Source organism: Prionailurus viverrinus, chromosome D3 (assembly GCF_022837055.1).
Source record: "Prionailurus viverrinus isolate Anna chromosome D3, UM_Priviv_1.0, whole genome shotgun sequence".
NCBI classification, from domain to species: domain Eukaryota; kingdom Metazoa; phylum Chordata; class Mammalia; order Carnivora; family Felidae; genus Prionailurus; species Prionailurus viverrinus.
In genome coordinates, this window is record NC_062572.1 from 33,742,566 (window position 1) to 33,769,501 (window position 26,936).

At 47.6% G+C, this 26,936-nt stretch overlaps 1 protein-coding gene across 3 annotated transcripts; it reads right to left on the reverse strand.

The window, feature by feature from the left end:
- Nucleotides 1-1,984: 1,984 nt before the first annotated feature.
- On the reverse strand, nucleotides 1,985-18,318 carry TUBB6 (tubulin beta 6 class V). 3 transcript variants are annotated; one of them, XM_047826902.1, is made up of 5 exons: nucleotides 18,169-18,198; nucleotides 17,677-17,785; nucleotides 17,306-17,376; nucleotides 15,724-15,834; nucleotides 1,985-3,493 (listed from the first exon to the last, which is right to left on the reverse strand). In XM_047826902.1, the coding sequence occupies exons 4-5, from the start codon at nucleotides 15,782-15,784 to the stop codon at nucleotides 2,430-2,432; spliced, it is 1,125 nt and encodes a 374-aa protein (XP_047682858.1). In that variant the 5' UTR covers nucleotides 15,785-15,834; nucleotides 17,306-17,376; nucleotides 17,677-17,785; nucleotides 18,169-18,198; the 3' UTR covers nucleotides 1,985-2,429. The 3 variants fall into 3 exon arrangements, with proteins under 3 accessions (XP_047682858.1, XP_047682857.1, XP_047682860.1); XM_047826901.1 differs by lacking the exon at nucleotides 17,306-17,376 and having other exon boundaries at nucleotides 18,169-18,318; XM_047826904.1 differs by lacking the exons at nucleotides 15,724-15,834; nucleotides 17,306-17,376; nucleotides 18,169-18,198.
- Nucleotides 18,319-26,936: the final 8,618 nt, after the last annotated feature.

Sequence of the window (26,936 nt, forward strand, 5' to 3'; positions counted from 1 at the left end):
ATATAAAGTACATTCATATCAAGTCAGTGCGAGAATCTTGTGACAATGGCATCGGTTTACATTCTCACCAGGCTGGTCATGACCAGACATTGCTCACACCACCTGGGTCTGGAAGTCAATGTGTGACCATAGCAGGCCTGGCAGACTGTCCCAAGCCATCACGTGGATTTGTTATTACAGCTTGCCTTGTGTATTCTTGATGCAGTTAAGTATGTTGTGGGAACGACGACTTCTTAGACTTAAGACATAGATGGCGTTCCCGGAGCAGCACTGGACCAACAGTGTGGGAAGTGTGACGGCAGGCTGCTCTGTCCCAGGACCGCTCTTCCAGGTGGCCCAGAGATGCCGAGCTCCAGCTCGCCGGACCACAGAAGCAGCTGTGTGGGTGCCAGTCACTCAGTATTACAGGAGCCTGGGAGCCCTCCTCAGCTCATACTTGAGTCCCTCAGCTGCTCTGCCCGGTGACCTGCAGATGTAACACATTCACTGCCTCCCTCCCTCAGGATGCTTGTGGTAGGTAGTTCAGTGACGAAGGCTGTATGATTCACTTGGCCGTCAGGGTGTTGAGTGTGCTGTTCTCTACACAACGAGGAGACTATGCTTCCTCGTACCACTGCCAGGAGAAGTGCCAGCACGCGTGGAGCTCCAGTAGGCCTTGGCCGTGAGGCCCCTGAGTGGAATAGGGTGGGTTGTGCCAAACATGAGTCAGGTTTGGTTCAGGAAGAAAAGGAACAAAGCTGTGCATGAGATGGTTGGTCAAATGGTAACCCGCATCTGCATGTCTAATGCGAAAGCTGCACTCAATCTTGTGGAGTCTGAGAAGGCAGCCGGCATGGCCTGGAGTAGCTAGCACGGCCACCTGTGGGTTTCTTGGTCTGCACAAGGAGGCCCACAGCACTGTGGTGAGCATTGCCCGTGTCGGGTCCTATGTGGAGCCTGACCCACAAAGTAGTTCAGATTTCTGCAAAAGTGAGGTCTGTCTTCACTGCAGTTCCAAGTCACGCTGCTGTGTTTAATGCTTACTTTTCTGTCTGCCCACGGCTAGGGCTTAGCCCAGAATAAATAGTTACTGGGTGTAAGCCATGGCATCACAGAGCTCAGGCCTTCTGTCGCGGGGGAGCTAGGTTACACTGTGGGGTCACCTCAGATGGAAATGTCTCCAAATAACAGTTCTTTCTCGCTCCTTGTCTGACAAGGACAAGAGGGCTGTGCTCCGCGGTGACTGAGGCCCAGACTGATGGAGGAATCCGGCAGAGGCAGAGTTAAGGGTCAAGCACTAGCATTTAGACACTTCCACCTGGAGTGAGATGCCACTCACATTCTTTTGGCTAAAGCAAAGTCACATGTTCACAGCTAACTTCAAAGGGGCTGAAAGAAAGAAACCAGAGACAAAGGTGAACAGCGATGTCTGCTAATTAGTAGGACTAGCCTGGTCATGTCCTGTGGAGTCTGGCTTTACAAGACCTCTTACAGAAGTTGTGTCAAGTTTTAGAAACTGTAAGGTGGTGATCTGTTATACAGAAAACAGCCCTCAGTCTCTGCCCTGGCCCTGAGTGCTCCTGGAAGGAAGCACACAGCTCTCAAAGCTGGCCCTGCCTGGTGCCCCCTCACCCACCAAGAGCTTGCACATCCCCCTGGCTTTGGCTGGAAGCTGGCAGGTCATTTTCTGTAGCTCCTCTGGCAAATCTTAGCCCAGCTATTAGGGAAGGTTGGGACTGACCAGGACATGACACAGGGAGGTGAAAGATTCTGTGGGAGGTCTAAGTGCTGGTTGCGAATGGGGATGATGGGCTTTTATTTGTGTGTGTGCTGCTTTTATGCTGCCACCCTTAAAAAGCCTGCAGTTCAAGGAAAGTCTTTCCTCTGAGTTCATTCACTTAGTGGCAGAGGCACTTCACCCCAGGAAGAGACAGGGTACCCAAGTAACCCTTATAACAACACAAAGTAACAAATCTAACGAAACAGAGGCTGGAAGAGGCAAAGAAAAAATTTTAGTGTTTTATTACGAATAGGTTGTTTTAAAGTTCCATACTGCATTCTCAATATAAGGCAACACTGCACAGCTTTAGGTTTCATCACAAAGGATGAAAAACAGGGTTTCTGGCTTCCTTGCTAATTCTCAGCATGGTCGAACACTAAACAGAAGGCGAGGTCAAGTCATTTAGCCCTTCATCGATGGCCTGTTCATTGTTTCAAGTCTTCCAGTAGAAAATCTGTCGTCTGATCTCTTGATTGGGTAGGACTGCCAATTCTCTGCTATTCTGATGTACTTGCTTCATTCCAGAGGGCTGATAGTGCAATTCTGTAGCACTGGTGAGGGGCCTGGACCCACACAGAGCAGAGCACCATGTGGCGGCCGTTAGGGTCACAATGCTCTGGAGTTAAAGGAAGAACATCTGAACTGTGGTATCCGAGACAGGGAGGCGCCTCTATTCATTGATCTCCTCCTCATCGTCTTCAAAAGCTTCCTCACCATCATTGGCCGTGGCTTCTTGATACTGCTGGTACTCGGACACCAGGTCGTTCATGTTGCTCTCTGCTTCTGTGAACTCCATCTCATCCATGCCCTCTCCCGTGAACCAGTGCAGGAAAGCCTTGCGCCGGAACATGGCGGAAAACTGCTCCGAGATGCGCTTGAACAGCTCCTGGATGGCCGTGCTGTTGCCGATGAAGGTGGAGGCCATCTTGAGGCCGCGCGGCGGGATGTCGCACACGGCCACCTTGACGTTATTGGGGATCCACTCGACGAAGTAGCTGCTGTTCTTGTTCTGGATGGCCAGCATCTGCTCGTCCACCTCCTTCATGGACATGGGGCCCCGGAAGACGGTGGCCACGGTCAGGTAGCGGCCATGGCGCGGGTCGCACGCCGCCATCATGTTCTTGGCATCGAACATCTGCTGCGTCAGTTCGGGCACGGTGAGCGCGCGGTACTGCTGGCTGCCGCGGGCCGTGAGCGGCGCGAAGCCGGGCATGAAGAAGTGCAGGCGCGGGAAGGGCACCATGTTCACGGCCAGCTTGCGCAGGTCGGCGTTGAGCTGGCCGGGGAAGCGCAGGGACGTGGTGACGCCGCTCATGGTGGCGGACACCAGGTGGTTGAGGTCGCCGTAGGTGGGCGTGGTCAGCTTGAGCGTGCGAAAGCAGATGTCGTAGAGGGCCTCGTTGTCGATGCAGTACGTCTCGTCCGTGTTCTCCACCAGCTGGTGCACCGACAGGGTGGCGTTGTAGGGCTCCACCACCGTGTCCGACACCTTGGGCGAGGGCATGACGCTGAAGGTGTTCATGATCCTGTCGGGGTACTCCTCGCGGATCTTGCTGATGAGCAGCGTGCCCATGCCGGAGCCCGTGCCCCCGCCCAGCGAGTGCGTGAGCTGGAAGCCCTGCAGGCAGTCGCAGTGCTCGCACTCCTTCCTCACCACGTCGAGCACCGAATCCACCAGCTCCGCACCTTCCGTGTAGTGCCCCTTCGCCCAGTTGTTGCCCGCGCCCGTTTGTCCTGGGACAAAGCACAAGAGAGTGGCACACAATTTCAGTAGGGCTGCACGGGGGGGTGGGGGTGGGGGTGGGGGGTCGGGGTGGTGATGCTGTTGTTCACACTTTTAAGACGGTCGGGGGAAAAACACCTCTTTCAGCCCCAAACTCAGTTCCGTGGAAAGCAGCGCTGCAAACAACCTGCGTTGGTTCATTCTCTTCTGTTTCTGGCAGATACCAAAAGGCTTTACCACCAGGGCTTACCAAAGGCGGAGACCATTTTACTTAAAGGCACTTTCCTTAATCTAATGTACTTGGATCGAGTTGGGAAAATGGAAATATTCCAATACAACTTTGCCAATACAGTTTCTCAATTAAATGTTTTATATATATTTTCACTGGAAAGAATTTTTAGGTTGGAGTTTAGCTTATTCGGGTTATAAAAAATACAAGCCATATACTCTGGCAAGGGCAGTCCTAATTATCAGAGCAATCATCCAAACTGGACTCACTTTCTGAAAAAAAAAAAAAAATTATAAGACTTTTTCAATCTAAATCAATACGTTAATACTTCAAGAATTATTAGACAGAAAAAAAAAAAAGAAATCCGCATGTTACTACCCTGTAAATACGCTGTTATACATACTGTTAACACCCCACTTGCTTTTTTCTATGGGACCTCCAGGCCACCATATTTAGAACTAGTTACCTTATTAAAAAAGAGAAAACAGGAAAAAAAAGAATTATTAGAAAAACCACTGAGAACTAAATTCTAGGGCACACTGTAGGGTAAATTATGAAAAGTAGTCAAGTCAGTGCTTGGTGCTGACTCCTCAGGCTCATGATGAATGTGGTCCCTTTCCCCCACCTCCATGCCTGGTTTTACTCCTCTGATGGATGGTGAGAGATAATATTATCAATTTTATTTAAAAAAATTTTTTTTTAGAGAGAACACGCAAGGTGGGGAGGGGCGGAGGGAGAGGGGAAGAGAGAATCCCAAGCAGCGTTCACGCCCAGCACGAGCCCCATATGGGGCTCGATCCCACGACTGTGCAGTCATGACCCGGGCAGAAGTCAAGAGTCAGTCGCTTAGGGACTGAGCTACCGACGCACCCCTAGAACTATTTAATAATAAACTATAGAAACAAGGCACTGCTGTTTCTCATTATTTTAACTGGTAACAAGGCAATGTAATATATAGCTAAAATTAAAAGTTATTTAAGAAGCAAGGAAGGTTATTAAAAAGTGTTTTGTGTATTTAGTAAGCAGGTGTATTCAAATCTAGTTTCGAAAAGGATCATGTATAAAAAATTTAAAAACAAATTTGTTAGCATCCTTATCAAACTTTCCCTACGAACGGAATTTCTGAAAAGGACCAGGATGTGCCATGGGAGCTGGCAGGTGATTGGATTGTATCAAGTGGACACAGAAAATGAGAGGAAGAAGAGATACCAAGGCCTGTTTGTCCTTCCGCTCAGAGCTAAGCCAGCGCAGGAATCACACCGTATGGACCTCTGCCCACTTATTCCAAAGATGTTCACCTGATTTTTGTCTCTACCCAGCTGGTGGCAACAATCCACCACCACTGTCCAGAGACCAGCTTCTGTGCTCCGGGTGGGCAGGTCCATACCTGACGCCAGAGACACCAGTGGGGAGCTGAGCCGGGCAGCAGTGACACCACATAGGCTGCCTCCCGGGAGCAGCCCAGTGCTGCATCAGTGAGACAAGCAGGCATTTTGGAGGCACTCACGCACTGTGGGGCCAGGGCCCTCTCACTGAGGTCTGCTGCCAGCCTCCCTGGATTCTGCAGTGTACTGTGGGCGTGGCCTTACACAAGGGCCTACTTTTGGAGGAATGAGTCTTATCGCAAATTTCCTTGAGGTTTCCACAGCTTCTATCAGTGCTAAATACTGTGGGTGTTAAGGGGACGTCTGTAAAACAAGAAAAACAACCCAAATCCTGTGATTCTTAAGTAAGTTTAAAATGTGTTGACTACCAGTGACTTGTATCACATACAGAGAGACACCCGCCTTAAATATCTAAAGAAGGCCTACAGATCAGTAAGGAAAAACTTTTAGGAAGATGGGCAAAGGACAGAAACAGTTCACAGGGAAGGAAATTCAAAAAACTTAAATATCTGATGTATTCCTCACAAGGGGAATGCACATGAAAACAAGGAGATTCAGTTTCTTCCCTGTGAAGCTGAAATTGATCAAAAAGCTTGCTGATACTGTTGGCCAGAGTTGGGGGAAGGCCCCTCCACACTGCCAGACTGCGGAGAGGCATAACAGGGACTACCCTCTATGGAGAACAGTTTAGCATATGTATCAGAATTAGTCCCCTTAGACTCAGCAATTTTATTTCTACAAATTTGCCTGGATAGATCCACCCACACACGTGGAAAATGGCATGCAGACAAGTACTCTCCAAGGAGCAGTTTGCAATAGTAAAGAAAAAAGGAAACAACCGAAATACCTTTTAACAGAGGACGTAAATCAGTGATGGTATCTATGTGACAGAATACAATCAGCCATCAGCCCTAGTCCTGCGTATATTGCTAAGGAGGAAAAAAAGAACCCCGAAGTACCAAATGGTGTATGCAGTTGGCTGTCATTGTATGCGTGTAACAGGTATGTATCTGCTGCTATAGGCACAGAGTGACCGCACAAATCCTGGAGTGCTGCCTCTGGAAAGGAGCCTGGGTGGGCACCAGCTCGGGGTCAGAATGAGACCACGTTTTCACTGTGCGCCCTTTTGCTCCCTTTGAGTCCTGGGCCAAGCAGATGTTTTACCTAGCTAGCAAAATGAATATTTTAGACTTTATTAGAACATTTAAAGTTGCATTTAAGAAATAAATTGAAGAAATACACAGCGACCCAGTAACTGTGGTTGTCTCTGAAGGATGGGATAATAGGAGAGTGAACTTTCCACATTCATATTGCTTATAAAAATTTAACGAAACAAACACGTCTCTAATGATAATCGAGAGAAAATTAAAATATGAAAATGTGCCTTTACGGGGAGTTTTAAAAACAGCAGTAAGTGGGGGGATTACTACCTGAGGACACCCATGCAGCAGAAAGGCACGGTGACAGTCACAGGGAATGTCCCCGTTATGTTAATGAACTCCTTAAAAAGCTGCAAAATGGTATGAGTAGCATGATCCCATTTTCTGAAAACCAAATCAACTGCCTGTGTGTGTGTGCGCATGTGCACGTGTGTGTGCATGTGTATGTGGGAAAAGGTCAGGTGGGACACATCTGCACCGTGTACAGCACTAGTTAGCCCCGGGGAATAAAATCTCAGGGTCACTGGCACTAGGGATGAGGGGGATCCAGTTTTACCCTACACCCCTGTGTATTTGAAGAGAAAACTGTGCAGTTTTAACTTTGTGTCGAAAACATGAAACACATTTCAATATTAAGTAGCGATGTGTCCAGGAGGGCAGGACTGCCCATCAGAAGGAGGCGCAGGTGGCCCCTTGCTCGTCTGTCTGGGCCCCACCTCATAAGGGAGATCAGCCACTCACTCCTGTTGCCTTTGCCCTGTCTGGCTGGTCAAAGGCACCAAGATGACAGGCATGGCAGCACCATGTTCCATGTGCCCCACGGGCACGGGGCAAGCCCCTCCATGCTTGCAGCTCATCCCAAGAGCACCGGCCACCTCAGCCCTCCTGGTGGCCACTTCCTCATCCAGGAGGCAACTGCGTTCTCTCTTACAAACACAGATTGTCTGTTTTCCTGCCCAGCTGGCTCAAAAATGGTCGTTGCCTTCCTGTGCCCCCACTAACTGCTGTCCACCTTTCCCCACCCAAGCTAGCAGGCAGCAGTCCGGCCAGACGCACCAGAGGAACCAGGAAGAACAAGGGCGGGGACCCATGCTCGTCCATGGAGCTCAGTCTAGGACTGGCGTACCTTCACGAAGGAAAGAACATGAGTGCAATTGTCAAATTGCTGGAGATGATTTCATTAAAACAGAGTAGAAACCAGCAATCGGCAGCAGGTAGGTGGCTGCAGGCAGACGTGCAATCACAGCAAGTCAAGCTCCCTGAACTTGACTCCTTGTCCAGCTCACACAGCTCACTTGGCTTCCTCAGTATTTACAGCATGATTAGCCACAAGGTTTTCTCTGCTCTTGACAAGAAAGAAGCTAGTGACTTCTGAAAATATTTTGCCACTGTCTCGTAGCAACAGATGTTCCCAGTTAAATATTTGGGGGTCATGAGTTGAACATGTTCTGTAATGAGATGTTGTGACATTAATCAGTGGCTCGGGACCATAGAACACAAGGCTGCAGGCGGGTGGCAACAGGTCCCCAGGGCTTTCTGAGTCTACCCTCTGGTTTACCTCCTGCTCACACTGGGTGAGGGATTAAGTGCTCCCTGAAGCCCTCTAACCCCGAATCTGGAAGGGAAAGTTGCATGTGCAGAAAGAGGCTTTCTGTTACTCCATTTTCTCCCACAAAACTCTCTCTCACTGTCCCTGGGCATGACCGCTAATACGACCAGTGATTCATTAAGAAAAAGGGTTTGTTTTTGTCAAGTATATCCATGTGCAAAACTTAAATGCAGATAACTTTCACTTTCAAAGTTATATATTACTTCAAGTCTGTTTTTTTAAAACCACCCCAAAATAAATAGAAATTAAAAAAACAACACCACTTCATCTATACCTAGAAATGGAATGACACTGGTTTACTGTAATTTGCCAGCTCTGAAAAAAAATGAGCTCTAAAGCTAATGGGGGATGAGCCATTTCCCAAAGACAATTCTACCTCTTTTATTAACTGGAGGGTGACTTAAAAACAACTATTTTGCCAAACAGCATAGTGTGTTTATACGTTGGGGACACTTCTCCATTCCTCCTAACGAGTGTGCCATTTTAACAAAATAAGAACATTCATTTAAAAAACTCAGAATTCTGAAGTAAAAATAGTGTCAGCTTTAAAAGTTACTATAAAAGCTATTTCACAGCAGTACAATCTTAAAAATTTTTAAATATTCTGAATCAAAATTAAGGATGCATATTCTAACAAAGAAGCAAAGATATCAAACAATCCTGGAGACAATTTAAATGCAAAATGTCATTTCTAACATTCTTGAAGGTTTGTAAGGACAGTGAATTAGATCATTAGCTGGTCATCGTAGTTCTGTGTTAATTTGTTCTTAATCTTTTTTGTCCCACTTACTGACAGCTAGAGAGACAAGACCAGACCTTCTTAGGCTCTCTCAGTCTTCAGTTCAAATACATTAGGCCAAAGAAAACCTCCACGATCAATGAAGCTGCTGCCATGAGAAACCAGCTTCCCACGACTTCAATAGTTTGAATCAGTTTCAAAAAGACTCTAAAAGTTCAACAGGTCCTGGCTGCACGGGAGTGATGGCCAAAGGGAGGCCTGACCCTGACCGGACATCTGGGTTGGGTGGGGGGCAAGTGAGCCAGAGAAGGTGGTTGGTCTCCTGAGTCCTATCAGAAACCTCCAGAAAGTGCATAAACAAGAGCCATGCCTCATCCATGCCAACATTTTTCTCATGACAGACTTAAGGCATGTAAAAGCATATGAAGCATAATAAATACCTACACCACCCATTTTAAGAAATAAAACATACCAATGTTACACAAAGCCCAATGTAACAAGTATAAGTTTGACATCTTAAATTTAAACAATGTAAAACTGGATAATTTTTTTCTATTTTCCCTCAAGAAGCAATAAGGTGTGTGTGTGTGTGTGTGTGTGTGTGTGTGTGTTTCAGTTAACCACCCGTCCCTATGGGAACAGGGTTTACTGAGTTGTATTTTAATATTGGGTTTTCAGGTTTCTTTATGTGTCAATCCTGTTTACGTGAGTGTAAGTTTCTCTTTTCTTAAACTGACAATCTGTGCAATTTAATTTTTTTTTTTTTTTCAACATTTTTAATTTTTTTATTTTTGGGACAGAGAGAGACAGAGCATGAACGGGGGAGGGGCAGAGAGAGAGGGAGACACAGAATCGGAAACAGGCTCCAGGCTCTGAGCCATCAGCCCAGAGCCTGACGCGGGGCTCGAACTCACGGACCGTGAGATCGTGACCTGGCTGAAGTCGGACGCTTAACCGACTGCGCCACCCAGGCGCCCCATTATACAGACTCTCCAAATTCAGAGATCTTTTTCCATTTCCTATAAAGGAGTTTCAATTATATTGCTCAGAGACCCTCAGTTGATACATTTCTCAGGCAAAAGCAGAGCAAAAATTGTGCTCTCAAACACTGCTAGTGGCATTAACCCATTTAAAGCAATATATATAATGGGCTTAAATACGTTCAAATAGGCTCTGACCCAATAACTTTGCTTTTGAGGATCTATTCTGTGATCAGAGTTAGAAACACAGACCAATTTATGTGAACCAAGATGCAAATATCCAGATTCTATATTACTATATTCTTTTTTTTTTTTTTTTAATTCTACATCCAAGGCAGGCCTTGAACTCGCTACCCTGAGATCAAAAGTCGCATGCTCCACTGACTGAGCCAGAATACTATATTCTTCCTTTCTTTAACATTTTATTTATTTTTGAGAGACAGAGAGAGTGTGTGAGCAGGGAAGGGGCAGAGAGAGAAGGAGACAAAGAATCCAGAGCAGGTTCCAGGCTCTGAGCTGTCAGCACAGAGCCTGATGCGGGCCCGAATCCACGATCCGTGAGATCATGACCTGAGCTGAAGTCGGACACTCAACCGACTGAGCCACCCAAGCCCCTTACTATATTCTTTCTTAGAGCAAAATTAGGTAAGAAGTGACTCCCTGATTATTGGCCATTATGAAATAATTACACATTATGTAACTATTAAGAATTATCAATTTTAAAATCATAAAATTTTATGATTTTTTTACTCTAGTTCTTGGTTTTTAATAATGTGGTTCTTTATTAGCGTTCGTTGAAAAAGGCAAAGTAAAAATTAAAAAAAAAACAAATACAAATAATGTAGAAGGAAGGGGGATCTCCTTTTTAAAAGAGTGGTATATTCCCTTTTATGACGACGACCACCGTGTCCTTTACTGGGCTTCCTGTTTTGAATTTAGTTGCCAGAAACCTATAGCTTAAATGAATTCTCAGCCGCAAGTGAATGAATTCTCACAGTTCACTCTGTGTTTTAAATGGCCACACTTTGGGGCACCTGGATGGCTCAGTTGGTTAAGCATCTGACTTTAGCTCAGGTCATGATCTCACGGTATGTGAGTTCGAGCCCCACCTCGGGCTCTTTGCTGACAGCTCAGAGCCTGGAGCTGCTTCAGATTCTGTGTCTCCCTCTCTCTGCCCCTCCTCCACTCGCACTCTGTCTCTCAAAAATAAATAAATGGTAGAAAATAAATAACTGGTCACATTTTAAAGCTGTCTTTATGCGGTTTCATACCCTTCCTAGAAGCAGGAAAGCCATGTATTTTACATACATAAAACTTTACCATATTTTTACATATTCAGACTCACAGACTCATGTATTTGCTTCTACTGTGCACAAGCTTCAGGAAGGGCACCTTCGAGGTCATCAGCAGGAGCCGGCCTCCTGGGAGGGAACTGAGTGGACGGAGGAGTGAGAGACAAGCTTTCCACTGTATATGCCTTCAGTTCTTTTGAATTTCCTACCATGTACTGCCCATCAAAAGAGTAGTAGAGGTGACCCTTGAACTACACATGCTTGAACTGCATGGGTCCACTTATGCACAGGTTCTTTTTGATACATAAGTACAGTACTGTAAAAGTATTTTCTCTTCCTTATGATTTTTTTTAAAATTTTTTTTAACGTTTGTTTATTTTTGAGACAGAGACAGAGCATGAACGGGGGAGGGTCAGAGAGAGAGAGAGACACAGAATCTGAAACAGGCTCCAGGCTCTGAGCTGTCAGCACAGAGCCTGATGCGGAGCTCGAACTCACAGACCGAGAGATCATCACCTGAGCGGAAGTCGGATGCTTAACCGACTAAGGCACCCAGGCGCCCCTCTTCCTTATGATTTTCTTAATAACATTTTCTTTTCTTTAGCTTGCTTTATTGTAAAAATACACTACAGAATACACACAACTTACAAAATATGTGTTAATCGACTGCTTATATAGTCGCTAAGACTTCCAGTCAACCGTAGTTAAGTTTGGGGAGAGTAAAAAATTGTAAGTAAACTTTTGACATGCAGGGTGTCAGCACCCCTTAACCTCTGCATTTTTCAAGGGTCAACTATATACTTTTCTTGATGAATTCTATTAATTTTGTTTGGTAACACTTACTGAGACTGAGGCAGATTCAGCCAACTGTAATTCAGGTTTGAGAAACCTTAGCTATCCTCCTGAATATATTACATATTCCACATCTTCTTTACACACACACACACACACACACACACACACACACACTCCTTGCCATTTGCAATGACGTGGTTGGAACTAGAATGTATCATGCTAAGCGAGGTAAGTCAATCAGAGAAAGACACCATATGATTTCACTCATATGTGGAATTTAAGAAAAAAACAGATGAACATATGGGAAGGGAGTAAGAGAAGAGAGGGAAACAAGCCACAAGAGACTCTTAACAATAGAGAATAAACTGTGGATTGATAGAGGGAGGGGTGGAGGATGGGCTAGATGGTTGATGGGTACTAAGGAGGCACTTGTAATGAGCACTGGGTATTGTAGGTAAGTGATGAATCACTGAATTCCACTCCTGGAACCAATATTGCACAGGATGTTAACTAAAATGTAAATAATAAAAAAAAAAGACAACTTAGCTATCCTCTCAGATTCTTACCAGAAATTAATTGAAACTTTAAGGGAAGAAACCAAGCAGAATTCTCTGTGGGGGTGTAGTTCTGTGCAGGTGGCAGGCACAGGCTATTGCTTCCCTCAGATTCTTACAGAGGCCCAGATGCTTGGGGGCCCTTCATTCCACAGACTGTAAAACTGAAGGAGCCCAGAGAAGGGGACTGATGGCAGCAGAGGTGGCAGAGCCGAAATTAGCCGCCAAGTTTCCCTTGTCCCCATTCAGCGCTCTCTCTTTTTGGCTAATTTCACTCAAAGGGCTTACAAAGAGTCTACATCTGCTAAGAATCTAGACCCACTTACTAAGAGAAAGTGAAAGATGGCACTGATCTGTATTAAGCAAACAGGGGGGAGTCATCCTTATTTCCTCTCGAGCATACAGAATATTGTTCTCCAAGCCAAGTCTATTTATCACAAGGCCCCGAGGGAGCAGTCCACTGAACTGACAGAGACTGACACCAGCTGGTGGTAAGGGCAAGGGGGTGGGGGTGGGCAAAGGGGTTCAGCTCTTCTAGAAACCAACATGCATCGCCCATGGATGCGTGAGCAAGCATTTCTGTAGGACAAATTCCTTAAACTGAAACTGTTGAATCAAAATTCTTGATTTGCTGAACCCATTAAGCTGTTCTCTGACAATGCTTGAAACTGTCATTTCCCCCAAACACCTTCACCAACACTAGCTGTTAGATTTTAAACTATTAGCCAGTCTGTTGGGAGAAAAATGTCTTGTTTTAATGACTCCTCCTCATTCCCAATTACTGGTAAATTTTGTCCCTAGGTATAACTTTTGTTATCCTAGTGTGAAGAGGGTATTTTCCCATTATATTTTACAGTTGATTATTGCCTTTAAGGAGATCAATTTGTCCCAGTTTGCCTGGAACTTCACCAGTTTCAACACTGGAAAGTGTAGTGTCCTGGGAAACCTCCCAGTCCCAGGCAAATCAGGACAGTTGGTCACTCATAGCAATAATGTCTGAGTCTTTTTATCTTGTGTCTGGTTGCCTTACGGAGGTCTCATAAATGCTAATCACTGTTCATTGGACAGCCTATCTGGAAAATCCAAGAGGATCATTCCACCTTCAAATAACAATTTTGTCTTTTCCTTTAAATGGTTTGTATCTCTTTTCTTTCTCTGGTCTTTATGCACTGGCTAGAACCTTCAAAACATGGAATAGAGAAGAGACAGTGGACATCTTTTTCTCATACCTGACTTTGCTGGGAATACTTCTAATGTTTCACCAGTGAGTATGGCATAGTTATGTATTTTGGTAGATAATTCTTTTTTTCTTTAATGTTTCTTTATTTTTGACAGAGAGCATGTGGGGAGCGGCAGAGAGACAGGGAGGAGGAGGAGCCAAAGCAGGCTCTACGCAGACAGTAGACAGCTTAATGTGGGGCTCAAACCCACAAACCACAAGATCATGACCTGAGCTGAAGTCAGACGTTTAACTGACTGAGCCACCCAGGTGCCCCTTAGTAGGTAATTCTTAAATTCTTTCTATTTCCAGCTTGTGCAGAAGTGTTTTTGTCTTATACAAGTCAGGAACACATACTGAGTTTTATCAAATATTTTTGGGCACCTATTAAGGTGTTGTTTCTCTTAATCTATTAGCTGGCTTCTCAATGTTGAACCATCCTTGCATTCCTAGGATGTTGATCATCTGTATCAAGCACTTTGCATGAGAATATTCTAGATACATAGGGTTTAAATGACAAAGGATTATCTGTTACCCTCAGTGAAACTATCTCTATCCCTTCCAGAGAAGGGGTTGAAAAGTAGATCTTTGATACATTTAATTTCTATACCATAGTAACTTTAAGCCACAGATCAGCCTTAGGAGTCTCTCATTTGCTTGTAAGACACTTTGCCTTTTACAGGTACTGAAATTGTGTTTGTTGATTGAGGTATATCGGTTGATAAGTAGTATTCTTCCCTCCAGGCATATTTCTTACTCTTACATTGGTAATTTTTGAGAAAAGAACATAAGTGAAGTGAATGTGTGGTATCTAACATTAAAATACAATTGTCAAGTGGAAGACTTTCACATCTACCACCATCCTGTAGCCTCTACCTTGGCTCTTAAGATAGAAATGGCTATGTATGGCCACATGATTACACAGTGTCTTTCCATTTTCTCTCTTCGTTCCCCCAATTTGGTAGACTATCTCTACTAAGTCCTGAGCACTGCTATCCAATAGAACTTTCTACAATGAAGGAACTGTTCCATATATCCAATATGGCAGCCACTGGCTATATGTAATTATTGAGCACTTGAAACGTAGCTAGTACAATGGAGGAAGTGAATTGATTTTATTTAATTTTTTATTAACTTTAATTTAAATAGCCACATGTGGCTAGTGGCTACCACATTGGGCAGCAGGGTCCAGAAGAGTCTCTGCTTAGGGTCAATTATGGTCCAACTCTTGAAGAAGTTATTATCGGAAGCTTTGCCTGTCTCATTGGTTGTGTGTGTTGTCAGGGTGACAGGGAAGTAGATGATACCCAAAGGATTCGTAAACTCTGTGAACGTTCATCTTGCTGAGTCACCTTTACAACAGGTGCAGAGTGATTCTGCTACAAAGGAGCAGAATAAAATCTTTCAAGATTCTGTCTCTTCTTGAATATTTTGAAAATTCCCCCTTTGAATGTTTTGTCAAGTAACCTGGACTCTAAACACCATGGCTACAGGGTGATGGAGGCTGGTAGCACTTAACAATATCATTTCACTTAATGTTATATAATTTTATTTAGGAGTGTGTAGAGGGACAGGTGCTTTATCTTATCATGTTTTAGGTGGAAGAAGGAGGGAAGGATTTGCCCAATTCTGACAAAGCAAAATTCACATGGTGCCAGCCTTTAGAAAGAAAGCAAAATAATTGTCTATAGGAAATGGAAGAAAAATATAGGTCTAAAAACACTGAAGTTAAAAAATGAGTAACACACCAAAACAAATTATCACTGTCATATTATGATAGCAATTTATAAGTGGAAGAAAGAAGTTAATGTCTAAAAAATTTGTTAAATCAGTAACTATCGGCTGGGGCACATGGGTGGCTCAGTTGGTTAAGTGACCGAGTCTTGTTCTGCTCAGGTCATAATCTCATGGTTCATGGGTTGGAGCCCCATGTCTGGTTTTGCACTGACAGTGTGGAGCCTGCTTGGGATTCTCTCTCTCTCTCTCTCTCTCTCTCTCTCTGCCTTTCCCCTCCCCCTCTCAAAATAAATAAATAAACTTAAAAATAAAAGAACTATCAATATAATCATTTCATTTAGAGACACAGACATTACTTTCCTAAAGAAAATACAAGAATTAAAAGGGGCACCCTAGGATGACACTAGGGACTGTTGATTTCCATTCTAAGCTTTTCTTTGCCACGTGATGCTTTTAATCTTGCACATAAATTAGTTTGGTGTTAAAAAGAAAAGAAAAAAAAAAAAAGAGAAGCAGAAGCAAGCAGGAAAGATGGAACCCACCGAAGATGAAGTTGTCAGGCCGGAAGAGCTGCCCAAAAGGCCCGGACCGCACACTGTCCATGGTGCCCGGCTCCAAGTCCACCAGGGCAGCCCTGGGCACGTATTTCTGAGCTGGAAGAGAACAAAGCCCACCCACAAGGGTTACTTTCTGGTTTCCAGAGTGATGGGCTTCCCTGTAGCAAGTCCCCCCAGCACAGCTGCCTGGGTGCTACAAAACAGGGTTTCTTTAGAGACAGACTCGGCTTTCTTCGAATCACAGAATCTTAGCACTGGGAAGGGCCTTGGACAACACATTCCCACCTTAAATTGTTCAGATGAGGGAACCGGCCCAAGCGTGAATGGGCAGAGCGAGGAAGTTCCGGGAATAAGCAGGATGAGAAATCCGGTCTCCTGACTTCCTGCCTTCTGTATTTTCCACTTCACCCTGACACCTCTTTCCTGCTGGGTGGTTTTACTTTTTTAGCTCCATGGAAATAAACTGTATCTGTTGCAGCAAACTGCTGTGTTGCTGTGACATCCTTTCCACTTTTCGGCACGTCCCTCATACGTACACACTAATGGATCCAGGCTATAGTCTGAGCACCTTGTTGCAGGTGCCAGCCCACAGGCTGTTTCTGGAAGACACTCTAATGAATGAGATTTGCTGTGCAGCCCTATTGTTAGCAAGCACATTTTCATGCCTCTTGGGCAGGAAATTGTTCCCTAGTGAGGATGGGGTTAATATGATTGCCCATAGGCTCTGCTCTACAACTCCAGTCCTATTAATGCACACACCCCACTGAAGCAAGGATATAAACAAAGTGGACCTAAGGGTTAACAGGAAATGCAATGTATCACTGGATTTTTTAGTGCTATCTGGAAATTTCATATTCTATGTCCTGCTGATCCAGGCCTTTTCTTACAGCTGCTGAGTGAATAAAACCCAGTGCTTTATGTATACTGCTCTTCCCAGCTCTTGTGTGGACAAACAGCAAATGACTCCAAAAACCAGAGTAATTATTTCTGGGGCTATGTGTCACGTATATGGAAGTGCAACATCTGTCATTTTCTGAGTGTTTTTTCAACATCTTCATTTTTTGTTGTTTTGTGAAGGGCACAATTCCACTTTTATAGTAAAATTGTTACAGAAATAGTGCACACATGTAGCCACAATATATATGTAGATCTCCAGGGCAAGGGTGAAATGATTCCCAACCCTGGATAAACGACAGCCTGCGGTTTTTACCCAACTTCACCAATTACCCGGAACTTCAGCTTCCAGGGAGCATTAAGAGTTTTGGGAGGTTGGTAAAGGGGCAGAGGAGTCACTTAACGGAGTGCTTTTCAAGTTTTTAGCCAAGAATCTCCATTAAGAGATACATTTTAAACTGAAGAAAAAAGCAAAACAGAAAGTCGGACAAGACCCAGTAAGTGATTTCACAACACCAGCTAACGGGTTGTCTGGTTCAAGAGTTCAGAGCCGCGTGATAGGCCAAATTCGGCTTTTTGAAATAAACTGACGGCGGATTTCCCGCCCCATGGGGAGTGAGGAAGGAACCGGGCATCCTGCTATATCCCGGGAAATTTTCCGAGAGCAAACTACCCTTGCGCGGAGGGCGGCATCCAGAGAGCCAGTCTGGGATCGGGCGGAGAAGACGCGAAATGGCCGGGGTCCTAGAGGAGGAAGGCCGAGTCAGGGAGAGGGATGGCCGAGGTCCAAGAGGGGGGTGGCCGAGGGTCCGGGCAGAGATGGCTAGGATCCTGGGCGGGGGCCGGGGGGATGGCCAGGATCGGAGGGGCAAATGGCCGGGGGACGGCCGGGATCCGGGCAGGGGACGGCCGAAGTCTGGGAGGGGACGGCCGAGGTCCGGGAAGGGGACGGCCGGGGTCCAGGCAGGGGACCGCCAGGGTCCGGGCGGGGACCACCGGGTCCGACGGGGAAGGGCGGGGCCCCGGCCGCGCCGCGCTACTCACAGGATGACTCATTGTAGTAGACGTTGATTCTCTCCAGTTGTAGCGCCGAGTCACCCACGTAGCCTCCGGCCGGGTCGATACCGTGTTCATCGCTGATCACTTCCCAAAACTTGGGAAGGGCGAGGCAGGGGGACAGACGGTCAGAACCCGGAGCCTAGGGCGCCCTCCCCCGCAGCTCACTCCAGGGCTGGCCGGGCGGGGCAGGGCGCGCGGGGCCCGGCTGCCGAATTCCAGGCGCGCCAGAGCCGCCGGCGGCCGCTCCCAGCTAGAGCGGGGATGGGGTGAGGGGCAGGGGGTCCCCGGCTGTGACGCCCCCTCCTCGGCCGCGCCACTCCTCGAGCACTTCCCGGGTGCCGCGCAGGGCAGGGTTGGACTCCGAGGACCGAGGGGCACGGAGGGTGAGCACCGGAGCGCCGGCACCGAGGGGTCGAGCCCCGACACCCTAGGCCTGCCAGCTTGCCCACCCGCAGGGAAGCCCAGTGCCCGGCCCACCTTGGTGCCAATCTGGTTCCCGCACTGGCCCGCCTGGATGTGCACGATCTCCCTCATGGCGGGCGCCGGCTCTGCGCTCGGGGCACTAGCTGTTCGGACCGCGGCGGAGACTGCGGGCCCGCGGCGCGCTCCCCGGGACTCGACCCTCCTCTCACTCTCCACCCCCCCCACCCGGGCCTCCCGGACCAATAGCTGCGGGCCTCGCCCTCCCCGGCCGCGCCCCCTCCGCCCCCGCGGTCCCCGCGCAACCCCGGCTCCCCAGCTCCTCGCGCGCCCCCACCCCTGGCCTCGCCCTCTGGGGCCGCGCCTCCTCCGGGCCTGGCGGGCCTGGCGGGCCTGGCGCCTCCCTCCTCCCGCCGGGCTCCCGCTCCTTGTCCCCCAAGCCTACCTCCCCCTGCACCCCGCCGCCGGTGCCCCACCGAGGCTCGCCTCCCTCTGGGCCCTCTTCCTGGGGCCGCCTCGACGCCGCGCAGTCCTAGGAGAGAGAACAGAAAGGGGAGCCGAGGGACCCCTTGCTGGGGAAGCCTGGCCTGGCCGGGAAATGAGCCAGTCCCTGGGGCGCCCACCGAAGCGGGTTTGGGAACCGAGATAGGATGAAAAGGTGGAGACTTTAAAAGTGGGGAGGCAGGCGGGAAGGACAGGGCTCCGGCCCCTCCGTGTCCCACTTTGCTGCCTCTCCCCGCCCCCCCCCCCCTCGCTGGCCCTTCCCGGAGGGAGGCTGTTGCCGCTGAGCAGCCGAGGGCAGACGGGGTCCCACCCAGAGTCGCTCGGGAGGAGGGGGGCAGGTTCCAGGGCCGCGCGGACCTGGCGGGGCCGGCCCAGGGCGCTCTGCAGCTGCGGGTGCGCTAGGTCCCCGCCGGCTCCCCTCCCGCGCCGCGGGGTTAAACCCTGCCGGGAGAAGTGCTTTGGGACATGAAAGTGGAGTTTTTCAGTGTGACTGTGACACTCGTCCCCCGCACCCCCTACACACACACATCTAACCGCGCGGGTTTTTGTTCTTATGTCCTCGATTTCGCGCCTCTCCGTCTGGAAATACAGATATCATTCCATTTCGACAACTCTGAATCATTTGTAGTGGGATTTAAAGTGAATACCTGGCTCCATCTGACAATGAATACACGCGCGCGCGCGCGCGCACACACGCACACACACGCACCCCACACAGTCGTCTAGGAAGCCTCTCTACTGGGAATCAGCGATGAAAAGCTCTTTGGCCCCAGGAGAGCGTAGAGGGCCAGGTTCTACCCCTGCCGGCTCCGTAGCCTTCTCTATTCCTGGGTGCCAGGGACTGCCTTCTGCTGTTGGGAGGGAGGTGTGCCTTTGCGGATGTTCTTTGAATAAACGCAGCTCTGGAGGAGTAAGGACGTTAGAAGGAATGTTTAATCATACAGGTCTCTCTTCTCCATCCTCAAGGGGCCACCAGAAGGCAGGCAGAATTCCAACCAAATGAACCAAGCCCTCTCTGGGGACTAGGAGACGACTCTCTATGCAAGGCATGGCTCCATATTTCTTTCATAACCTGGTGCAGCCCTGATCTGTCTTTGAACTCTGCTCCTCCTGCTTCCCAGTGTTTGCTGGACAGCCCCCGCCCTGGGCACCTGTTTTCTTCACACCCTCCAGCAGGTAACAGTCCCCACTTGTTAGGGGCTGCCATCCGGGTTCTCTAGACTCTGGCCCCTACCCTCCTTGTTCAGCTGCCTGGTTCTTCCCCTCCCCCCAGTGTCTGCCCCACCCAGCCTGGGCCCCTCTGCTGCATGCTCACCACCTACACCCACACCTAGAACTCTCTCCAGTCCGTTCCTATGGACAGTTCCAGCTGGCAGGGCTCACTCACTCCTGTGCCCGGGGAAGCAGATACTCAGCGTATTCCCTTGGGGAATCAAGGTTACTTCTGGGCGTGAATTAGGCGCTTGGGGTGCTATCCTTCCTCTTCCAGGCGGTCTTGTGTGGTAGAAAGGAGTGACTACCGGCGTGAGTCAGGTTGACTTGGATTTCAATTCTGGTTCCGTTTCCAATTAGCTTTGTGTTCACTCAAATTCTCTGGGCTTCAGTTTATTCATGTGGAAAATGAAAGGATTATCCGAGGGACTCTGATTCTGTGGCACCTTCAGTTGGAATGTACAGCCACCAGAGACTTTTGCATGAGTTTCCCTGTGTGAGCAGTTTAGGTAGGGAGACTCCGGAAGGCCTGGACTGGACCCCCTCCCAGGCCAAATGGAAATGCCACACAAAGAGGAAGCCACAATGCTCTTTTCCCCGCACCAGCAGTTTCTTTTTAGATATATGAACACTTTGGGAAAGTCCGAATGTGGGTCTGTGCTTGGAAAGAGGGGGAGAACTTTAAACTTTTTTTTTTTTTTGGAGTTTTACAAATGTTTCCAGTTTTAAGGATTAACTTCTTTAACCTTGGGGTCTCTGGCCCTGACCCCCTCCCTCACCCTCTGCAATGCCAGGAAAGCAAGTGAGGGGCTCACAGCCTTGCCCACACTCTGTCATCAAACGTTAAGCCTGAGATGAGCCTGCTGTCCTCTCCTGAGTAGTCAGCACCTATTTAGGCTGCTTGTTGTCATTGCCCAATTGAATTATTGACTCCAAGTAAACGCTCCCAGCCTGCAGCCTCCAGCCTCCAGCCCTAACTTTCAGTTTGCCCCCCCTCTCCCCTTCCACTTCCATCCCACACTGGGAAGAGCCTCCTGTGCTCCTGTGAACACGCCAGTCCCCCCAACCCCCACACAGCCATCCCTGAGCCACTCCTTCCTACACATCAATGTCCCTGTCAACCATGGGGGGTAGGAATCCTGGAAGCAGGTTGGGATGTTTGCGAAGGGCATCCTCCCATCCTGGGTGCTGAAGCAGTGGTCTGGGCCCTGAGTGGGCACCCAGGGGCCATGCAGGAAGAGGTGCAGCTCAAGGCCTGGACCCTCTTGTGTGTGGCAACATGTTAACAATGGCTGTTATATTATTATTGTATTATCTTCTCAACTCTCCCACAGGTGGGTAAGCTTCTCAGATGCAGTGATGGTGGCCAGGAAGGAACGGTGAATGAAATAGTCTAGTGAACGGAGGACACAGACGTCTTGGCCACAGTCTCAGCTTCCCTTGGTAAAAAGCTGCCTCCAAAGGTACGATAGGGAGCTGTTTTCCCTTCATGGGCACACAGAAGGGATGGATGAGTACAAAGTTCCATGAGGCTGAGAAAAAGGGCCTCTAAGAGAGGAAGCAGACCTCCAGGAAGGGCTGCCAAAGGCTACAGGTCTTTGAAAACGGCACAGTCTCTCTAACCTATTCTAAGTCAAGAGGGATGAGAGAGAGATGTGAATCCCCATTCATTCTAGAGCTCTGGGGTGCCCCCGCAATGTTGACTGGGCAGTTAGGGGCACAGGTCCTTTGGATCTAATCCAGTCCCACCAACATAAACGTGTTCCGGGTGCCATGCTGGTTGGGGAGCCAGTAAGCTGCTAAAGCTGCCTGACACCTCTAGGCAGATGGATAAGCCAAGGGCCAGAGAACTGAGAAGACTGGGCCCAACTCTCACCTGCAGCCCCCTCCCCAACCCCCCTTTGAGTTTCTGTGAGTTCATCTGGACAATGGTGATCAGATAACTGGGCACACCCACCCACTCTCCCCCTCTGGCCGCTTTTGTGTTGGGTTGGGAACAAAGATAAAGATCCTGTTTTACATACCTTTGCTAGAGGAGACAGGTTTGGGATGTGTGATTAGAAGATATCTTTGTTTTTATGGAATCACTAATTCCCTGGAGTGTGACAGGAACAGCATGTGGTGCGGGGCTGCCTGTTCTGTTCTACAGGGGAAGTGGATCGGAAAGTTAACTGTGACTCTTAACCCTGCATCCTGGAAGTTCCAGGTTTACATAAAATCTGTTTCCTCACTAGCCAGGGAGAGAGTAAGACCAGATGATCTTAAAATTCCCTTGTAGCTCTCACTTCTTGTAACTGATCAATACCTGTCCTAACTTGAATCATTCAAGAGCCAGCTGATCAAAATGCGACCTCATTGTCCCATTTCACCTATTTCTAAGAAAGCAGTGAGCGTATATCCATGAAGCACACAATGAAGAGTAGACATTCGTGCACAGAACTGAGTCTAGTAAATCAACTGTATAACAAACATGATGTGACATCTATCTGATGGGAATGGAATTGTTGCCATGTTGTGTGACAATGAGGTAAAAATGGACAGCATGTCTTGCTGTAGTCAAATGGCTTTACCCAGGCCAACCTAACTTTGCTATTTTCCCAGTCATGGAATCAGCTCTAACACTGACCATTTTCCCTGATACTGTGCACAATATAAGTCTTCAGTATGTTCTAGAAGGAAGGGCTCTGTGTGAGGTGACAGAACTCTGGGATCTGACCCTGGGATCTGGAAGCCTCAGCTACTTCCTCAGCAACATGAGTGGGGGGTGGAGTGACCAGATGCACAGATCTTGAGTGCAAACATCTAGGGCTCCCCCAGGACCCCAAGGCCACACTCATGGGACCTCCCCCCTCACTCTCCCTCACCCTGGCCCCTTATCTTGCATACACACACACACTGCAGGGTGTGTGGGGTTAGGGGCTGAGGCCACAGCAATCAGCCCAGCACTGTGGAGGAGGGAAGAGAAGTGCTGGGAGGAGGCAGAGGCCCTCATGGGGAGCTGCCCAGGAGAAGGGGTTCTGGAATATCCCAGCCAGGTGACTTAGGCTGGAGGCAAGGGGAAGTAACGAAAGGTGCCTTCATCAGGGATTTTTTTTTAACTTTTTAATTTATTTTTGAGAGAGAGAGAGAGAGAGAGAGAGAGAAACAAAGTGTGAGTGGGGGAGGGGCAGAGAGAGAGGGAGACACAGAATCTGAAGCAGGCTTCAGGCTCCCAGCTGTCAGCACCGAGCCCTATGCAGGGCTCCAACTCATGAGGGAGTGGTGAGATCATGACCTGAGCCGAAGTCAGATGATTAACCGACTGAGCCACCTAGGCATCCCCATCTAGGGATTTTTAAAACCAGCTGAAGCATGGCAATTTTCAGGACTAGTCTTGGGCAGTTTATATTTTTAAAAATAATCTTTATGTTATTTTTCCATTGAAAACTAGTAGATGAGTTTTGCAAGATGGAGATTCTGGAGAGTTGTCACATGACATTGTGAATGTCCTGAATGCTGCTAAATTGTATGCTTAACAAGGGTGAAGGTGGTACATTGCATGTTAAGCACTTTCTTTAAACCACAATTTTAAAAAGGGGTGGGGTAGTAATAGACAAACTTGACAAAACTTGGAAAAGACTGAAAAGTGAACAAAAGACAAAATCCACCCCCAAACACCATTAATTAGTTAATTAATTAATTGACATTTTGACACATTTCCTGGCAGTCTTTTTTTTTTTTTTTTTTTTTTTTTTTAGTTAACATAGTGTAATATTAGTTTCAGGAGTAGAACCCAGTGATTCATCACTTATATACAGCACCCAGTGCTCATCCCAACAAGTGCCCTCCTTAATGCCCATCACCCATTTAGCCCATCCGCTGCCCACCTCCCTTCCAGCAACCTTTCCTGGCAGTGTTTTATTCTACAACTAGTTTTCTTAAACTTCATTAGGTTCACGTTGCCTGTGTGCTTTAAAACAATGAACTTTGTAAACATAGCTTCTTCAGGTTTGTATGTTGCCTCATAAAACCATCCTTACTAACTGCGCAACATCTTATAGAGTATTCTAATTATTATTCTATAGATCTTATAGAGTATTCTAATTATTATTCTAATTATTATATTAGTCTAATTATTCTTCCAATTATTCCCTTCTGTTTGGCTATTTGGGTCGTTTCCTGTTTTCCACTACTCTCAATAATGCTTCAACAGACATCTTTGTGCGTGCAATATTTTTGAATATTTTTGAATTTAGAATTGAAGATTTGTTCCTAAACGTGCAGTTGCTGGATCAAATGCTATGATTACAAGGCTTTAGATCCATGTTGTCAGTCCTCCATCCAGAAGAGAGGTCTCCCTGCAGGGAAGAAGAGCTCATTGCAACCTGAGGGTGAGAATCTTAGTGGAGGAGGGAGATCCTGACGAGCCCCCAAACCTCCTCTCCCAGTCCCGGGATGCCTGGAATTCTTTGAGAGAGAGACAAAACCTGTGCTTTTCCCTTAAAGAAGAGATGCTTTAGAGGCGCACCTGGCAGAGACTTGAGGTCTGGTGTGTGTGAATGAAGGTGTGGGGCCCTGCCCCGTTTAGAGAGGTGGGATCCCTGGGAGCCCCGCCCCCTGCATGCCATTGAGGAAGGTCTGTCTGGAGTCTGCCCTGGGGTGAAGGAAGCTTCCCTGACACAACTCTATAGACCCCACCAGGTCACTTCACTCTCCCCTTCCTCCTGGGACTTCATTTGCAAAGAGTTTTCTTTCCATTTCTATGTGACTTCTGCAGTGTCCTCTCCTTGGGAATGTTAGAGCACCCAACTCTCCCGCTAATAAAGTGAAGTGACTTGCACTAGTGTATCATGGAGCTTGGGGATTGGTCAGAGGGTTTAATTTCAGCTCTGCCACATGGGGAAACGGGGGATATAATTCCAGTCTTACAGGATTGTTGGGCGCGTTGTGTGTTGGGAATGTATTCTTTTCATTTGACGTCTGCCATACGACAGGCACTCAGCATGTTTGGGTTAAAGTAGGTACCTTATAAACGATTAATCTCTCAGCCCTAGAGTTGCGGAAGACAACCTTGTTTTGTTGCAGTCATAGGGCTATAAAAAATTAAGTTTGGACTGAGTAAAATAGAAATTGATTTTTCAAAACATTTTTATAGTTTTTTAAAGTGTATTTTATTTATTTTGAGAGAGAGAAGGGGTGGGGGTTGCAGAGAGAAAGGGAGAGAGAGAGTCCAAAGCAGGTTCCACACTGTCAGTGCAGAGCCTGATGTGGGGCTCAAATTCAGGTACCGCGAAATCATGACCTGAACCGAAATCAAGAGTTGGACACTTAACAACCACTTAACAGCCACCCAGGTGCCCCTACAAATTGATTTAAATGATTATGTGATTTGAAAGGATGTGTGTGTGTGTGTGTGTGTGTGTGTGTGTGAGAGAGAGAGAGAGAGAGAGAGAGAGAGAGAGAGAGAAATACTTAATTCCTTTTTGTTTAAAATCAAACAAATATTTACCTAGTGATATAACAGTAAGTGTTGAATTCTATGTGTTAGTAAGGGAAAAGAGAGGGCAGGAAGAGGACAAACAGGAGGAGACAGACTGGCAGACGGGCTTTCATGGGTAAAAGGAGTAGGAGAAACAGAGAAAACGGGCCACGCATTTCCACTGACATATCTGCCAGTGGAAGCACCCACGCCTGTCTCTCCCTGGGCTCTCCCTCTGCCCCGCTGGACCCGCTCCCTGGCAGGGCCTGGGGTATCAAAGCTCCAAGGTCACAGCCATATCAGTCTGTTGTCTGGTTCTGTCGTAGGATGCTATTTTGAGTGTTGATGATTCATTGATTTACTCACTCTTTTCTTCAACAAATGTCACATGCTTACTACATCCCAGACACTGTGCTATAGATTCTGATTGTAATCGTCATGAAGTATTAGTAACCTCTGCAGCAGACAAAGAAGTAACAATTATACCGATGTGACGTGCTGGGAACAAATAATGATGGCCATCATTCTTACTATTCAATGACTTGGCACAATTTGTTTCATGTTAATATGAAGGAAGAAAGTGATGGAAGTGAATGAATGAGTCTGCCCAGAAGTGTGAGAGGGCAGGTCTGGGGGAGACATCACTGAAAGGAGAATTGCAACAAGACTTACTTGTACAGGCAGATCAGACACCGTCCCCCCCCCCCCCCCCCCACCAGAAAGCATGAGAATGATTGGCTAGATGCTCAGGACTCAAAGGGCCCATTCTAATGAGATGAGGGGTCTTCCAGAAAGGCTGGGAGTCCCCAGTAGTGAAGACGACCACCATGGTGCAACCCAGCTTTGGGGCAAAGAGCTGCAAGTTCCAAGGAGTGGGATTTCCTGGGGACCTCCTGAGACCTCTGGCTTCTCCTCCTGAGGTTGACCCATAGTTTCTAGCATCTTGTTTGTAATGAATCCAGTGAGCATTTGTATGCATGCCAGGATACATTTTTTTGTGATAAAAATCTTATGGGCCTAAACTTGCGTCCGTTGATTCCTGGAAAAAGATTGAATTTATCCCCACCCTGAGCCTTGACCTTTGGCTCAGCCACGGAATTTTGTCTCCCCGTGATTTGGACACTGCTGTGAGTCCCCCTAGCCTGAGCCTCTGAGCTTTCTCTCTGCAGCCCAAGCCTCCTGAGGAGCTGAGACTCTCCCCCTGCAACGCCTGCTGCTTGTTTCTTGTTCCCTTCAGCGTCACCTCTGTTTGTTGGTCTGATTTACACCTGTGTCTTCTGCTTGGGAGCCCTGGCAATGTGCTCCAGCCACCTTTGGGACTTCTGCTTGTCACCTCTGTCAGAGGCCCTCAGGCCATTTCCCTCACCTCCTCCTGGCACGTGTCAGCTTGCCTCTCCCTGCGCCAGGATGGGTCCGGATTGTTTGGACCCGTTCATCTTTTTTTCTCCAGCCCTTCCTCTCACTAACTCAGCTGTTACATAATGACATGGTGCCAGCAAAGATATTTAAACCTCGACTGCATTTTCACAACTAGAAGCACACGCGGGAACGTTCAGGTTTTTGCTATTTACCCCTGTGGGATGGGTTAACTTAATGTGCATCGTCCCCATTTCCAGGCTGGAATAATCTGATGTGTTTTTCTTCTGGTCCC